The sequence below is a fragment of the Scardinius erythrophthalmus genome (assembly GCF_964197995.2).
Source record: "Scardinius erythrophthalmus genome assembly, chromosome: 13".
Lineage (NCBI taxonomy): Eukaryota > Metazoa > Chordata > Actinopteri > Cypriniformes > Leuciscidae > Scardinius > Scardinius erythrophthalmus.
In genome coordinates this window covers 25,433,711-25,451,442 of record NC_138233.1, presented here as the reverse complement: position 1 = coordinate 25,451,442, position 17,732 = coordinate 25,433,711, and the positions used below count along the sequence as shown (strand labels likewise).

Sequence of the window (17,732 nt, the reverse complement as noted above, 5' to 3'; positions counted from 1 at the left end):
ACAAATGGCATTAAGAACAGTTTACCTAAAGTAAAAATTCTGCCATTACAGAACATCTCCTCAATGTTCTTCACACAGCTCTTTCTCATACATAGTTTCAGTTTTTCCTAACACTAAAGAAAGCTTATAGCCTATAGTGCAGTCACAGTGCAGACTAAAGCAGTGTCCCAATTTAGAGGCTGCATCCTTCAAAGGCCGCATTCAAAGGCCGGTTGCGACAAAGGCTGTCCCAATTCGACGGATCCTTCAAATGTGGCTTCCAAAATGCGTCCTTCGTTTCCCATGCAATGAAGGATACAACAGATGGATCCTTCGTGGCCTTGCCTACCCCAGAATTCATTGTGCGCCAGTGAAGACAGGATTTTTTTTTTGAGAGAAATTGCCGAATTACACTTTTAAATGTAAGTATTGGGTTTCAGCTTACTCAAATATCTGATACAAATGTAAAAAAAAAAATGCTGACATATCTTACTAAGATGCAATTATACTGTAAACAATTATATGATCAATAAGTTATGACAACATATGTTATGCATTGCTTTAACTCATCAAAATGAGTTAAGCAATTTTCATCTTTTTTATAAGTTATACAAGATTCAACTAATTTTTTTAAAGTCAGTTTAATGTAATTTAAGTTGAAATGACTTAAACATCCAAGTTGATTGTACTTAAAAAAAGATACAGTGTAGTTTATACACTTTATTACAGAAATGGACCAAGGTGAACATATTTAGACAGTTTGTGAACCCTGTTTTGTTTTCAGACTGTTTAATATAACTTTCGAAAACGAAAATGAATGTCACTCATCACAGTCAATAGGCGACAAGAACAGTCCTCAGTAGGCTAGACCGTCCCATTTAACAGCGCTTGATACGACCTTCGTTGCCTTCACGCGCATGGTCCATTTCTGTATAAAAGAGTATAAATATATAATCATATCTTAGTAAGATTTGTCAACAAAAAGAGTATAAAATATATTTTTTTTTTACATTTGTATCATTCGATATTTGTTTGTCATACCCATGTTAAAATGTCCGTTTTCACAGCATAAATTCATGTTTTTACAGATTGGTCCCATGTACTTTTATTGTATTTTTCGATAGCTTCCGAGTGCCTGACAACCATGAGGGCTGTGAATTTTTTTCTAACTCGTTAGTTTAGATCGTATTTAGATATAAAATGTATGACAATAAGGGCGTGGTTAACTTTGATTGACAGCTTGATTGACAGCTGACAAGCGCCATGGAGAATGACAACATAAGAAGCGCCATTTTTTAATACAGTTGACATATAATACTACTGTTTCTGTATCATGAAATGTAGTTTTAAGAGTTTTTCAGGCGAGAATGTAGTTGTTTAAAGCTCAAATCTGTGGTTTATTTATAAAGATTTATGAAAATTGTATACAGTTGTGAGATCCAGCGATGACCGGGCGCTCAGCGCATGTACCCCGCCTGGAACAGCCTTTCCTCGGCTAGTCGTTCTGAGGTTTGCTGCTGACTCTGGCGTCTCTGTAGTGGTTAAACATGAGATATAATTCGTCTTGTGTACAGTATTTCTAATGGGTGATTTTTGGTCTCGTAAATCTATAATTTGTTCCCAGGCCAATCGTTTTGGCTGAGGGGAAGTTTCATAACTTAATAAGCTATTTAACTTTACCGTTGTATGGTTAGACTAGAGCCCTGACTTTGTATGTTTGACTGAATTGTTTGCTTTATTTGTATAGCTTCTTGTACATTTTACTTATACTTTTATAATGGCTAATATTGATAAAACTGAAATTTAACAAAAAGAGACTGGGTTGAGTTTTGTCATTTTAAATTTTAATACAAGGAATATGATCTGTAATGTTGTTTACTGCAACATCTGTTGTTTAGTACAAATCCACATATTGCCTGGACTATATTAAAATGTTTAATATTTTTATATTATATTTAAAACGAAAAGAGGTAGGTTTGTGTTTTATATTTTGTTTGTTTTGTTATAAATAGGCAAACGTTATGTGCAGTGAATATAATCAATACGCGTTCCCTGAACCACATTTGTGTGGCTATAATGTTTAAGATTTCTTTAAATGAAAAAGAAAAGAGTTAGTATGGTGTTTTATAACATATTTGGTTGCCTAAAATATACACAGAGATAACCGGAGTAGCAGAGCGAGCTGAGTGACGCGCACTGCGTTAGAAGGTGGGCGGGGTTAGAATTTCCCAAGATTTTCCAAGATGGCGCCGCCCATACCCCCCATAAACGGCTTCAAACCCGTTCTTCAGAAAGTCTATGGGTGACGTCACAGACGCTTTGTCCATATTTTTTACAGTCTATGGTTGAAACCCAATATTTATGTTTAAAAGTGTAATCCGGAATTTTCTCTTAAAAAAATAGTGTCCTCACTGACGCGCAATGAATTCTGGGGCAGGCAAGGCTGCGAAGGATCCATCTGTTGCATCCTTCATTTCACGGGAAACTAAGGATGCATTTGAAGTAGCCTTCAAACTGGGATGTCTGTTGCTATAGTGACACAGCACTTTAAAATTTTGAACTATCCCTTTAAATGCAGACAATGGGCAAACCTCATTTGTTTCGGCTCAGCTGCCTCAAGGTGAGTAACCGCTCTCTGATGACCCTGTTCTCCTCCAACATTTTCTTGATTGTGCTCAATACATCCTGTTTTGTTTGGGACTGACATGGAAAAACAACACCACCACATTGTCATAAAATAAAATATAATGCCATAAAATTCAGACACTATATACCAAACCCACCATATCCTCTGCTGATGCTTGAGGATCTCTTGGTGGGAATCCAAATGTATCAGATGAGGGCCCTTTTCACACACACACACACAGCACAGAGAAAAACATGCAACTGCATTAATTATGCTGCACACAACAGAGTGATATGAAAACCAGTGCGTTTTAAATGACTGCATTGGCTGTGGTCCACACGCACCTCCACGAGCGTCACGTTCGGCGCGCTGTGATTTCCCGCCTTCAGGTGCCCTCAGATTAACTGTAGATTTCTGATAGGTCCTCATATTCGAGTAAAACCTCAAAAGATGGTTTGTTTTCATCTTTCTTGAGAAACACGGAGTTATTTCGGGACTTTTAATGTGGAGCAAGGGTGAGGGAGTAGCCTCTTGAGTTAACCTGTTCAAACTCCAACTCAGTTTATGGTGTTTGCTATTTTCCCCGGTAAATCCTGGTTTCTTGAAAATTTGGGGCGACTGAGAGCTGAAGCTCGGTGTGTAGAGTAATTTACAATGAGTTGCCATTGTCAACGACGAAACCACACTTTACGAACTAAAATAAAAAAAAATAATGTAAGGTGAAACTTAAATTGTTCAAATTTACTAACGCCAGAAGAGGTCGAGCTCATCAACGGCCACTTCAGGTTTGAAATGGAGGCTCAATCACAAGCGCAGGGCAAAGCACCCGATATGCCCTTAAAGGAACAGTTACGCAATAATAAGTTAATTATTATTAATAATAATAATAATAATAATAATAATAATAATAATCACATCGTGTTTCGTGTTGCAAACCCGTATTACTTTGTAATTTGTAATTTTTTTACCCCAATACAATGAAATTAAAATAGCGTATTTTGTGTTCTGTGCCCAGAAAAAGCCCATTAAAATAGACCCATTAAAAGCCATAGCTTTGGGTGAAGAACAACCAAACTAGTGCATGATCAAATCGATTTAAAATAGTAGTCAGCTTTCAAATAAAATATGGCGCCTCTGACGACATGTGGACGAATAAATGATGACAAAAATGTTCTTTTCATTTTAGACTCGTCGTCACTGTTGCCCTTGAGATACACAATAAATGCTTCACATGAACTGTCCCAGCATTGTTAAATTACTTTACATACTGCCTGCCTTAGTAAAATATAAACTAGCCTTCATAGCTAAGATAACATTAGACTCAAACATATCAGTTACATTATTTCTCATTGACCCCTAAAGTTAGATTTTGTCTGAGATGTAGGCTATATATATATTTGATATGGATTTTACACAAGTAGCTCCTCTCGGTATTACAGTTGTGATTAAATGAAATACTTGTTTAGGCATTTCATTCATTCATTTCAGACAAAATCTAACTTTAGGGGTCAATGAGAAATAATGTAATTATGTTTGAGTCTATTGTTATCTTAAGTAGCTATTATATAGTCTATTACTTTTTACAGAAGTCCACTTGTTGTGTGGTATTGATTGAAGACCCGCCAGAGGGCGCTGTTTGTGTGCTTCTGCAGTGATCATGTGTGGGCGACCTCCACATCTGACTGCCTGCAATGATAAGGTACCGTGTTCAGACCTAAACAAATGCTGTACTAGCACAAGTAGACGATTTGCATAAAATAATATGCATTGCAGCACGAGAAGCTCTAAGTAATGCAAGTCCAAACAGTTTAGATGTACTTCTGTGCATAAATCATTATAAGGCCTGCCCTCCATTAGGCTACACCTTCAAGTAGCAGTAAAAACTGTAAACAATCTTAATAACACAGGAATAATCAAGTTCTCACCCTGATGTCCTCCTTGTAATCATAATACTGTCTTTTAGGCAGCATGCACTGGATCAGACAAGCTAAAAATAGATTTTTTGACCCCATTCGCAGTCAGTAGTGCCAGAAGCTTTCTGCATTTCCTATTGCGCTCTGTTAAAATAACTAACACTTTGATTTTATGTACAGTAGGTTGAGTTAAATTAAACACAACATGAATTACAGATCTAATTTCCTATCAAAGGTTTCACTGATAGATTTCACGGTTAAGACAAGACATCCGGCGTTTCCTGCAATCAAGTTTATTCATTCAACATTTCACATTACAAATACTTTAAGCATTCTGTTATAAATATTTAACCGCAAATAATCAAGACTCAACTACCAAAGCACATGTATGTCTAAATGATATTTTTTTCTTTACATAACTCCATGTGGATGTAAAATATAAAAATTAAAACTTTTAAATGACATAGCAAAAAAATTGTTCCTCTTATAAAAATCTATTGATAAATACACCTTCCCATACAGTTATAAACTATGTCAATTTAAATAAGCAGTTACATAGAGAATTTTCTGATATTTTTTCTTATCCTTCTGTAGGCATGAAGCACACTATAGTGATTATTAAAACTAGAAAATCTAATAAGTGTACTGATCAAAAACTATAATCAAAATGACAATTATTACATTCCAATTAAAAATATATCAGTAAATGGTTGAAACATTATTCACTTAGTATTTACATTGTAGTCACAGTAGCATGAACTCAAGTAGGAAAATATGTGAATACGTAAAAGTAAAAACACCTATAATTTCAGTGGTATTTTTTTTCCTTTCTGTATAAATCAGAGAATAATAAAGGTTATAACAGCTGAAGGACAGTTTGTGAGGTGATGCATGTTGAAAGTGGTGGATTTGCACATAAGTAGTTATATTAGAAGTACAATGTAAAGGTCTCTGGGAAAACGTATTGCACAGATCTCACTGTCAATAATTTGAAAGTGTATTCAAGTAAACCCTGAATCAATTTATGACTAATCACCCTCTTGTATGCTTCTTTTTGTCAACTAGTAAAAACGGTAAAAATGGGGTATGCACAGTTTGTGCATGGGTAAAGAAACAAAACCACCATTAAAGCAAGAGAAAATAATTAAACCCTAACTTCTTAATTTAGCTCATGCATACCTAATGAATAAATTAACCTTGTTGCCTCTCAGAATTATACATAACAGTAAACATTGATATTTCAATATGGAACATTCATCATTGTGATACACGTTGCATCCTAACATTTCTCTAATTTACATGGTTAATTATTTTATTTTCTACAGCCAATAATGAGGGAGGTCATCATCATTCTCATAACTGATAGAGGGCAGGTACTGGATAGGTATATATTTCTACATGTAGCACACAATTTAAGGAATTTGTGTCATGCTAGATTCAATATTTACTTTGTCCATTAAGATAGAAAAGAACACTGTTTGCATTTTGCAAATATTAGATATTAGTTTGAACAATACAGTCACCTAAATATATATATATATATATGTGTGTGTGACAATCTAGGGATTTCAGAATGAATACATAAAAACCTAAACAAAATTATATTAGCTTTTTTTCTTTTCCTTAAGGTATGCTTGCATTATAACCAGATCTCTTAGTAACAAAAAGTACAAAATCTATATTCAACAAGTGAAAAAAAAAAAAGGTTATCACAAAAGGACTTTCCATTTGTGGAAAAAAGTGACTTGAAAAACAATATTTAGAAAAGTAGTGCATAATGGTTTTACGTCCATGACAAAATAATTAGCTATAAAACACAGTACAAAAATCAGCAGACCATGTAAAAAATAATATTTGTTTTTCAAATTCTTTGAAATGTGCTCAGCTACTGCAATGCTCAGTTAGAACACCAATTAACCCATGGCAAAACCCATGCAGTAAAACACTATCAATGCAAAACATGGTAATTCCTCATTAGCAAATACTACAACATTGAGTTAGCTTTTAGCACAAAATCCCTGACAAATGAGCCAAAGTTACTGCCATAACCATTACAAGAATCATAAACACTTAAGTGAATAGAATTCTTTTTTTTTAAATCCATTAAACCAATTATACTTTTAATCTTTCTATTCATTGTATCATAGACAGTAGGACATCTCTAAGGCTCATCTTTGGTTTGCCTGACCAAAAACCTGTGTTATCAAGCACAACAAACAGTCACATCCTGCATTATCACCGCATCTCTGCTGTTCTTAGTTCTTGCCCTTTAGCCTTAAGTCTTATGCTTGATTTGATTAAGTAATAGGTAACTTGGATGTAGTTTAATAGTTATCTTTACAGAATGCGTTACATTACTCTAAAGGATTTTAATAACTACTTTTTTTGGCTAAATCACAAAGATTTGCCTTACACGTGAGAACTAGTCCATATAATCCATTCCAGAATAGGTTGCGGCCTCTTGTTAGTTGTTACTGTGCATTTGAAAGGAGTAACTATGATTCCACATTTGCCATGCAACCAGTTAAGATTAGTCAGTGAAATAGCAAACCTCAACATTAAAGTCATATAAATGAGGCTTGAACCCTTACATTGTTGGCCTCAGTGTATAGCCTTCAACAGATTCAAGTGAAAATGTGACCCATTACAAACAGAAGATGACGCTCCAAGAGAATAAAGATAGAACAGTAATTCAAGTCAGGCTAAACATCTATATATATATATATTTTTTTTTTAAATCTAATGCATTCAAGTCTTCATGCGCACCAATGTAGCTTTTCAACAAAAATCAGGATTACACCATTTTCTTTTAGCATTCTCTTCTGCAAAAAAAAAAAAATAATAAAAAAAATTAAAAACTTAAGAATAAATACAATTTTAGACTTAAAAAAGAACTCTAAATAAAAAGGACTTAGCAAAATGAAAAGTGCATGAATATGAATAGCACAGCCTTGGCCTCCCAGATCAGTTCCAGCGGAAGGAGATGTGGCGAGGCCGGTCTCCTCCCTCCTTCACTAGAGGCTTGTGAAACTCCCGTCCGGCACGCGAGTGAATGGCTGCCCAGCAGTATTCACAGTAGTACTGAAGACAAGTGACATTAGCGCAGAAGAACGGAGCAAACTTGCCCCCACAACGCGTGCCCTGACACTCATCACACAGCTGGTCATCCAGTACATATGGCTTCACTTCCACCTGGGAAAGGTAGACACTTTTAGCTTAGCACATGTGACGGTAGGCTGGCCTTGACCATGAAGAACAAAAGAATTAGGACCATAAACCATTTAAAAGAGCCCAACATTATTGTAGCATGCAGTAGATCAGATCTCCATTTTCTTTAGAAAACTTAAAAGCGTTTATTTAAAAAATAAACAGTCATTTGACTGGCTAAAGAACTTAGGGCCAGATTTACTAACAGCTTGCGCCAGCGCAAACCATCTTTTGGTGTTAATAAACTACTTACTAAGACACGCAGTGAAAAATTAGCGCTGAAAAGGCGTAGACAGTTAGTTTTGTGCCTGACCTTATTGCGTATGCATCTGTAGGAGTTTCCTTTTCAGGCTCAAAATTGATGTGAGGAGAGTATTTAAATGAATCATGCAAGGTGATTTACAAAGGTTTGCGCTCGCCAACGTACTGGTGCATGTCTTAAACCAGACGCTACCTGGAAGATTGCGTTGGTCATTCTGGAAATGATCTGACTGTGTCTGTGTCTTTAATTTGCACGTCGTCAGTAGATCACGCACAGAACTTTCCACTCCCATCAGCGCTGTTTTGGAACTGCGCTCTCATGCTAATTGGCTCTGTTTAGTAAATCTGCCCCTTAGAGCTTAAGTGTGCACTCCATGTTGAATTTAGACTGCAGACTTAAATGTCAACCATTTTGCGAAAAAAAGACAGTTCACAAGAGAAATCGAGGGCCATTTAAAAATGACTGCCGGCCTGCAGGTGAAGAGCCCTGCTATGCATGGTGCTGACATTTGATATATGGAAGAGCTAAAGAACGAGCTTAACTATATCAGTTTACATATACATTACTTAAAGCTCCAACCCCCACTCACCCGTTTATCGATCTCTCCGTGTTGCAGTTGCACAAAGCGAGCACTGATAGCAGCAATGTAGCTCTGTTGATTGGAGAAGGCCACCCGTCCAGCTCCTTTAGGATACTTCAGCTCAGGGTCAGTGTCAATGCCAGCATAACACACCCCGCCGTACAGTCTGTCCATAATCATTGCGAGCTCCACTGTCATGGGGTAACACATCAATTTAAATAATAATAATAAATGAATAGAAATAATAATTTAAAAGAGGGCTTGCATAAACACTCTCATGCTCAAGACATGCTTGTATTCTGTAGCATCAAGTCTGAGTTAGAGTAAACCCTGTGCTAGATGGTTCTAACATCACACTGTAAATAATCTACAAAGACCTTATTGTATTTACTGTGATGACTAAACAGATTTAAAAAAAAAAAAAATTATGGGCTCATCTGAAGGCCAAACAAACCAGCTCGTAGAGGTCGTGGAACTCCCCCAACAAAGATAGTTTTCCTGGGGTCAAGGGGCTGAGAGCCATCCATCACAAAGTCACTGTCGTTCAAATTCCAGGGTCGTATCTGGACCTAAAGTTACACAATGAACATAACAGAATCATTGACTTGTCATTTGCTATCCAGTGTTTCTACGAAATTCCACTGGTTTTGGTAACAGTGTTGGAGCAGGTTACAATGTTCAGGTTTATAATTAACTTTAAACTGCTCTCCTAATTTCTCATGACTTGCATGAGAGTTTAAGAATAAAATCACACAGGAACAGCAGACATACAGGCTTCTCATGAGTTCGCCTGCCCATCCAGTCCTGATGGCTAATGGTAAACAAACTTGGCTTGCGGTCTTCAAAGGAAGCTCGAACCCGAGGCTCGAGCTCTGAGCTAAGCCCCCAATAATGATACTATGTAGAAGAATGAGAGAAATAGAGGAGGAGAAGGGATGCCGGAAGAATTGTTGTTAGAAATGGCACAATGACTGCTGCTTATACGCTTGTAATGATGATTGACAGGACTGAATGATTGGGCTCCTCATGAACCTACATTAGGAATCTTCATTTAATATCTTACTGGTTTGTCTTTGATTGTAGGGCTAGAGACACAGAGATAGAGCTTCCCATCCTCTTCCATACAGGCGTCAATCAGTGCCTGGACTGAGCTCTCGTCTTGAAACAGGAGGAAGGCATAACCTGGAAGACAACAGGTTCACTGAGGGTATGCATGCAAGAAGCATCTAGCACTTTCTTCACCTGTAGCTTTTGCTTAGGGCCCACTGATATTCATCTTAAGCTTGGCTTTAAACAATGGTTTGCATCTAAGCTCCCTCGTAGGATTCCAGAAGTAATCAGCTACAATGAGAGAAGCTGATCTCTGCACGACTCATTTCTTAATAAATGTAGAGTTTTCGCACTCTGAAACTAACCTTTCGGTGGAAAATAAGATTTGCTTTCTGCTTTGTGTGGCCAGTCAACAAACAAATGTCCGAAGCGTCGGAAACTGGCAGTGATCTCGTCTGAAATTGTATACATATGACATGTTAGTTGTGGTTTTCGCTCATTTTACTAAAACCTGAAGAGCAACCCTTCTTATCCCTTAGTACCTTCATCTATGTCTGGAGGTAGACCACCAACAAAGACCTTGCGAGAATATCGCTCAATGCGTTCACCATTCTGGTGAGGGAAACTGTGTGGTGAGCCCAGTCCACTCAGACTCTGATCAGACCTCTCATCCTCTCCGTAACTCCGCTCATCCTCCATGGGAAACAACGATGAGTGACCTGTCACACAATAGTCCCAAAAGCAATTTAGTGGAACTAATTCTGAAGTCACCTAACAAACCTTTATATGTATAGAAAAGCTGCTGTAGATCATGTAGAGAAGCAATTAACAGGGTTCCTACACAGTTTGGAAAAGTAATTTCCAGGTCCGGAAAGGTATGGAAAAAAAGAAAACGGAGGATGGCAAAATATTTGTTTCCCCTTTTCAGTTTTCTGAAATTAAGAATTTTTTGAAAATAAATGTATAACACAAGCAGTGTGATTTCATGGCAAACGTTTAATGAAATCATGGCGGAAATTTTGATTGCGCAAAATTGTTTGGCTTTATCATCAGTGAGTCTCTTTTGAATTTCACTAAATGAATGTGCATGTGCCACTTGAACCAGCAACAGAGGCAAACGATCATTTAAATAAGAATGTACTTCGCTGTTTGGTGATCATTCAACATGAAACCATGATTACAATATCAAACCGATGTGTCAGAGGTAAATATATGCAGTAGGGTTGGGATTTTTCCATATTTATATGGATTTCCATATTTTCAGACCGGAAAAGCGTGACCTTCATGAACTGAAACCATGAAGAGACCCTAAACAATAACTGCAAAAGGTTACTTTTTCTAATACATTTATTTCATGCACAGACTGCTTCTGACAGCGCTGCACGCTGGGTTTAAAGTGCCAAATGGGAGTTAAAAAAATAATTAAAAATTCACATTACTCGCCAGTTGCCCGGTAACTATGAATTTTGACAATGCATGGTTGTGTGAATGTGATATGTCTTAGTGGGATTATCAAATCTTAAAGCTACACTGTGTAATTTTTTTTAGTTGATTCTTAGCAAAAAACACTTAGTTCTTTCAAAAATATATGTGCTCATTAATGTATATTTACTTCTTTCAAGTAATACAGTATTCTCGTAAGTTTATAATCTGCCATTGAAAGTACATACGGGTGAGGGGTTCGAATGCTGGTCGCCATGTTGCCCCTCCATCTTGAAACTACATTAGCCAAAGAGGGCCATACCTGTAAATTCAAGCTTCGCCTTTCGCGTTTTACACTCAGTGACACAGAGACGAATGCGAGGGGGAGATTACTCGCGTCTCGCGACTGCCGGCAGATTTGAAAGATTGCTGATGGAGAGGATCACGCCTATTCTCGAGGACATGATGTGTCCTCGCGACAGGCAAATCAGCAAGACCAAAGTCAATATTGGAGTAACTTTTCCCAGATGGAAAGAGCTCATGAGGAGCAAAGATTTTAAAACGGACGCCGAAGTTGGCTGCTTTCTTCTCGACAGGTAATTCAGCCTATTTGTGTAAATTCAAAGTTTTATAGTTGCTTGTCTAACCATAGTGTGGTTGTGCAGAAAGACCTCTAGTATAACTTGCGTTACTTTACCTCACGTCAATGGTGAAAAATTATTGTTTACCTTGTAACATAAATCTGTGCTGCGACGGATCACAGGTGATGAATAGTTTTAAAGGCGCAATTGGACGAAGTCGAACTGGAAGCCATGTTAATCTTGGAATAATACGGCCACCGTAGGAGTTAAAATTCCCTCGAAATTGAAAGGAACAGAAACTAATATTCACTGGGTAGTCATATACAATTTCACCGCTAGATGGGGGAAAATATCACACAGTGTAGCTTTAAAGGTTGTAAGGTAAATTTATTAATATATTAGTCACGCTGCATGTTTCAGAGCAAAGCCAAAGTGCAGCACTGTGTTCATTTTCAGTTTCAATTTACAGTAAATGCTACTCTGCAAGTGCTGTGTGTTTGAGTAATTAAGAATTTGCATTTGGCAACGCAACATGCGAAAACCATCAACCCAAATTCGTAATGTCAACAAACCGTTAAGGTCAAAGTTTAAGTGAACCGGAAGTTTCAAACGACTTTTCCCCAGTGTTGTGACGTATTTCCCAGTGAAACGGAACATTGAACAGAGGGCAGGGTTTTACTCTAGCGCTCCTCCTCTCCATCTCTCACTCATTACAGACTAACGGTTTGAGGGGAGTGGTTAAGCGTTTCCCAACCCAAGCCGTCAAACCTACATCATCAGAGAAGGAACGCCATTCCAGACCGGAAGTAACTTTTCACTTTGATTAAAGATTACGACGGCAAACAATTTTTTTCTGTGTATTAACTTGCACGGATTAATTTTTCACCACAAGACTAGTAATATGCGCTAACAAAGTAAATACGGTCAATTTTGATTTCCGTTGGACTTTAAGGTCTCCCTGCGGGTTTCCGCCAAAATAAAAACTCAATGGTTTAACAATTGAAAGCAAAGAAATTAGGACAACCATAAATGTTACTATTGTCATTTTATTGTTGTTTTGTAAAATAAAATAAACAAAAATTATCATACAAATTATTATTGTAAATAATATAATAATAATAATAATAATAATAATAATAATAATAATAATAATAACTACAAATAATAATAACAATTCAATACCTTTATAGGAGTGTATTAGGTTTTTGTTACTATGATTATTAAATTCTTGATTTTTTTATTTTACAGTAGTTTAATTTTGCAATAGTAAGATATTTCTTTTGAATTTAATAAAATAGATGATAATAATAATAATATATAATAATGAACAATAAACAATATGATGTATGAACCATTTATGTTAATATGGTCGAAGTTTGGAAATTTGAGTATGATAAGAATGGAATTTAGAACTGGAAACTGTGTAGGAACCCTGAATTAACACCCGTCTTCATTTGAATACAATGAAAGATCACAGTTTCTAAACACAACAGAGTACAGAAACCTTGCCTGGCAACCAACACAATTTAATACAAAGGCATGTTGTAACTTGAACAGACAAAGTATAAATACACTACCAAGATCTTTACCTCGTCGCCTCCCGTAATTCCTTGCTGCATGTGAAATAAGACAGAATAAACTTGAGCAAAGACTTAGACATTGCAATCAGATGCTATCGGCCTAAATCACTGTTGATAAAAAAATGGAGGATTTGTGTATTAAATGCACAATAGCACATACAGTTAGTAGACATCAGTCCACAGGTATTGGAAAGCATTAGGTAGACTACATCACTGAGAACAAGCAAACACGATAATTTGGTTTACCACATTTGTGCTATTCAAATATACAATTAAAAGTTACACTTCACCTTGATTTAAAAAACAAAAAAAAACAAAAACAAAAAAAAACATAAATTATGTAATGTGAACACAACTAAACCAGTTCTGTGCAAAAACTAGCCTACATATCAAACTCTCCAGTGTTTGTCCTAGATAAGCCTTCAAATCCTGAAGGGAACTTAGGTGATCTCCATGTCCCTTCATTCAATATATTCTGTGGCTGTACTTTCTGAAACACTCATCCTATGGCAACAATAAATCACAAATCCCAAACAGATTCCAAAACTAAACTTAGAACTGGGTTGTGTATGTGGGTTACTTGAACGCAGGAAAACGTTAGTATGGGGGACAGTCATATCTGTTATGACAAGAATGGAAATAGCATGAGTTATACATTTTTTACTTTGGTTGGGGAATACAAATGTGGAGTTTTGGAGAAATCAAGCATTATATTGAAAAACAACACATGACCTGATGCAATAAATATACAAAGGTGCATTAAAAAAAAACAGCATGCATGATGCTGCAAATATAGCCTAAGCATCAAAGCCAAGTAAACTAAGGCTATATTTGGTTATTTTGAGAAAGAATCTATAAAATACATTTAAATTCATAGCCATGCATTTAAATATGCTATATTACGTGTTTGCTATGAATAACACTGAGTCATAAACTCAAGTGTAAACTAGAAAAAAGATTTTCTGTGATGATTAATCATCAAATTTAGTGGTTTTTACTTGCAAAAGATACTCAAACGCTTTCAGACTCATGTGAGGCGGGATCTGTAATGGCAGTGAGTAATGTACCTTTCAAGGAATCCTGCTCGGCTCTCATGATGTCGATCAGAGAGTTCTCTAGAGAGTGCATGCTGAAACCATCAAAGGACCGACTGCGCTCCTGCAAAAACGACAAGGGAGATGTGATTAGGCCCCGTCATTCTGTTTGAAAAGTAATAAATGGGTTTTTATAAAATAATGCAGACAAAGTTCTTTTTAAGCGATATCAACAGTTTCTGAAACTCATCCTGCTGGCACATTCACATCATTTTGTTTTGAAAAAATGCAGATGATATACGTCATGCCACCCATGCAAACATGCAGCCCGGGCCCACATTAACACACACAGACTGACACAGTTGGGCACTTGATGTGTACACCAATAGTGCCATTAGATAATGAATACATCAGTCAAGGATTCCTAAGGCTACAGAGACCTAAAGAAAAGAAGTAATTATCTGTGTAACACGTCTGATTGCTTGCAAAAGAACCCATGTTGTTTCGCAATTCAAAAATGTACATGGCGTCTGTAGTCACCTGATTTAGCCTGATGAAATGCACTATAACCCGTGTGTTTTAGCACAACAATCCTGTGCTTACCAACAGAAAAGCCTTACAAACAATACATGGTTTGTTCTTGGTATTAGGCTACGAACTGAGCAGGGAGGACACACTGAGCATGTGAAACAGTGAGTGTTTTCACAGTTACCACCGTGGTTATAACAACACAGTTCAGACTGCTAACAAGTAAATCATTAAAAAGATACAAATTCTGCTCTAAAATAAGTCAAATTCAAATCACAAGGTATTGTCATTGGTGTCCAATCATCTGTTGGTCTTCCAGTTACTCAATCAATGATAGATACGAAAAGAATAAGAATAGCCTGATAGAATAGAATCCCTGCTATTTATGAATGTTAATATTGTGTTGACATAAGTGGATAAATGAGTATCAGAGTTTCCAGTTCCCCTCATGTTGCCATCCCCTGATTTTGACTCACTCAACCATGTCTTTTTATATCACGGACAATAACAGCTTGCAGAAGTGGAACGACAGCACTGCATTGCTCATCTGAGCTTTGATCTATCACATTTATCTAACAAACAGGCCACGAGTGCTTCGTCACTATCAGATTAGATTAAGCCAAAGGGAGCAAATGCAGAAAGAAAAAAGAAAAAGAAAAAAATTCTCATGTCATCTAATCCTCAATACACATCTTTGCAACCATATTACCTCTAAACATGTTCCTCCATCTAAATCATCAATAGCTAACAAAAAAATTAAGAGAGACTGGGCTTTAGTTACCTGAAATGGAAAGATGCTATCATTGCGATTTATGGTATCCTCCATCCAGGGTTTAGTGTTGAAGCCGGAATTGTTGCGGGGATACTTTTGCGTTGGTGTCTGGTTATTTGGGAAAGACTTCTTTAAAGGCGAAATCGAGTTGAGGGGATTGACCCCTCCATTCAGCCCTCTTCGATACTCCCGTCCCTGAGAGCTCCCCCAGCCTCCGTACCCTCCACCGGGGCTCCATGAAGTTGAAGATGGAGTGGAAGAGGGGCTCTGATAGCTTCCCCACGGTGATGGGGGCTTGCTCAAGTTATTCCCTAAATGGGGCAGCTGGTTGAAAGCAGCACTGCGGTGGGAAAAGGGAGGCGGATGGGGGCTGGGTGAGGACCTGCGGTGCTGATTATGAGGGTGCTGGAAGTGGGGATGATGAGATGGATGGTGCTGAGATAGCGGCCCTATCTGGTGGGAGAAATTCCCCCCGAATCCTGTATTGGTGTGATGAGAGAAACTCTGAAATAGCAGCGGAGGAGGAGCATTGTTAGTAGTAGCGGCCTGGTTGAAAAAGCCGACCTCTTCAATCAAGGTGGAGGGGTTAGGCGGCATAGCAGTGGACCAGCTGCTGAAGCCAGTGAGGGACGATGAAGAAGAGCTACTGGACTGTGCTAAAGTACCAATACCGGACGTCTCGTGATAGTCAAAGCCTGATAACACTGGAGACTCAAGCCGCAGCGCCTCTTTTCCGTTAGCATTCTCCATGGTCCCCTTCTCCAGCTGATTCTCCTCTGGCATGGCGTTGTCCAAATCTGATATGATTCCTGGTGCTTCTTGGTGACCCGGCGGAGAGAGTGTTTGCTTGTCTTGTCCATCCTGACTCTCCAGTTGCGGCTGCGAAGCCTTGGACGTCTCAGACTCCAAAACATCATCTTGCATGTTAGAGTGGGTCGTCACAGCTGGGAAAAGCCAAGCGGATCCAACACTTCCACCATTGGTAGTGTTGTTGTTGCTGATGAAAGCTGGAGGGCTTGGAGGAGCGGTCTGGTGGTGGACCGTATGCTGCAGGTGTGGATGTATTCTTACTGGAAAAACTGATTTGTTAGCAGCGTTGTTTTTAACCAGAAAGCCGTAATCCCCCATTTATGTAGCTTAATCGAGTAAATCTTCACTTGTGCGTAATTCCCTCAGTTTCTCTTAATACCCTTGTGTGTGTGTGTGTGTGTGTGTGTGAGAGAGAGAGAGAGAAATGAAAAATATTTAGAATACTAAACAGCTAATGAATCATGTCATCCACCCATTATACAATACATTCAAATAATATGCAGTTTCTATTACTGTTCTACACTAACGACCTTTGCCGTCATTCACAGACACACACAGTACTGATCTATCATGGATTTAATGATGGAATGGATTTTAATCTTAATGAAATCAAGAGTAAAAGACGCTGCAGCGAGAAACGCCGTGGGGAGCCGTTGATTTAATCGACATTTTTTCTTAAGCAAAACGGGGTCGCCTTTAAACACATCACGACATGTCATCATGACACACACAGGCCACCTTATCTAATAATTCCGCACGCCCGCTGATGGAGGATTTTCACGTACGCATTTAAAGCATTGTCATCGCAAATGTTTCAAGATAATGCAAATGACCTACCGGCGTTCTTCCTTATTTCAGCAATGACCTCCTCTCTCTCAGCCATTTAAATACAGGAAAATGTTGATGACGTTTCAGTCTATGTGCTATAGACCGGGGTAGTGCCCCCCCCCCCCCCAGTCCAAATTTCACCTTATAAATTCTCGAATTTACATTGACGCGTCGATTAAATCCCACGGTAGTGATGCCAAACGCTACTCGGTGGATTTCTGCTACATTTGCTTCATAAGCAACGCTAAATTACTTCAGATCCCGCACTGCAAACGACAGCGTTCGTGTTCTGGTTTCTTAATGACACCGTGCATCGCAGTCGGCGTTTTAATAAAGACAGCGGTTAAAAACGTCCACGCGTCTTCGTCGGCCAACCGTTTACACTCGACACATTTTGGCTGTTTTTGCTAAAGATTTGTTTCAGAATCGACACTGAGAATGATACAGGTTTTCTTACGTTTCCAAGTTGCAAGGACGTGCTGCAGATGACCATGGTTTGTGAGTGTTGCAACCGACCAACCAATCCAGTTGAACTTCCGTCTTTAACCCCGCCCTTGTAT

At 38.0% G+C, this 17,732-nt stretch overlaps 1 protein-coding gene across 4 annotated transcripts; it reads right to left on the bottom strand.

Moving 5' to 3' along the window:
- Positions 1–5,681: 5,681 nt before the first annotated feature.
- cpeb4a (cytoplasmic polyadenylation element binding protein 4a) lies at positions 5,682–17,704 on the bottom strand. 4 transcript variants are annotated; one of them, XM_081382710.1, is made up of 10 exons: positions 17,630–17,702; positions 15,544–16,724; positions 14,268–14,358; positions 13,210–13,233; positions 10,160–10,336; positions 9,983–10,072; positions 9,631–9,749; positions 9,022–9,136; positions 8,577–8,758; positions 7,217–7,710 (listed from the first exon to the last, which is right to left on the bottom strand). In XM_081382710.1, the coding sequence occupies exons 2-10, from the start codon at positions 16,660–16,662 to the stop codon at positions 7,483–7,485; spliced, it is 2,145 nt and encodes a 714-aa protein (XP_081238836.1). In that variant the 5' UTR covers positions 16,663–16,724; positions 17,630–17,702; the 3' UTR covers positions 7,217–7,482. The 4 variants fall into 4 exon arrangements, with proteins under 4 accessions (XP_081238839.1, XP_081238836.1, XP_081238837.1 ...); XM_081382711.1 differs by lacking the exon at positions 17,630–17,702 and adding an exon at positions 17,182–17,232; XM_081382713.1 differs by lacking the exons at positions 13,210–13,233; positions 17,630–17,702 and adding an exon at positions 17,182–17,232 and having other exon boundaries at positions 5,682–7,710.
- Positions 17,705–17,732: the final 28 nt, after the last annotated feature.

Excerpts from the sequence above, each read along its gene's own strand:
- cpeb4a (XM_081382710.1), bottom strand. The coding sequence starts at position 16,662 with ATGGGGGATTACGGCTTTCTGGTTAAAAACAACGCTGCTAACAAATCA. Across the intron at positions 10,337-13,209 it reads GAATTACGGGAGGCGACGAG|GTCACTCATCGTTGTTTCCC; the intron begins GTAAAGATCTTG and ends ATTGTGTGACAG. Across the intron at positions 9,137-9,630 it reads CTACAATCAAAGACAAACCA|GTCCAGATACGACCCTGGAA; the intron begins GTAAGATATTAA and ends GTGTAACTTTAG.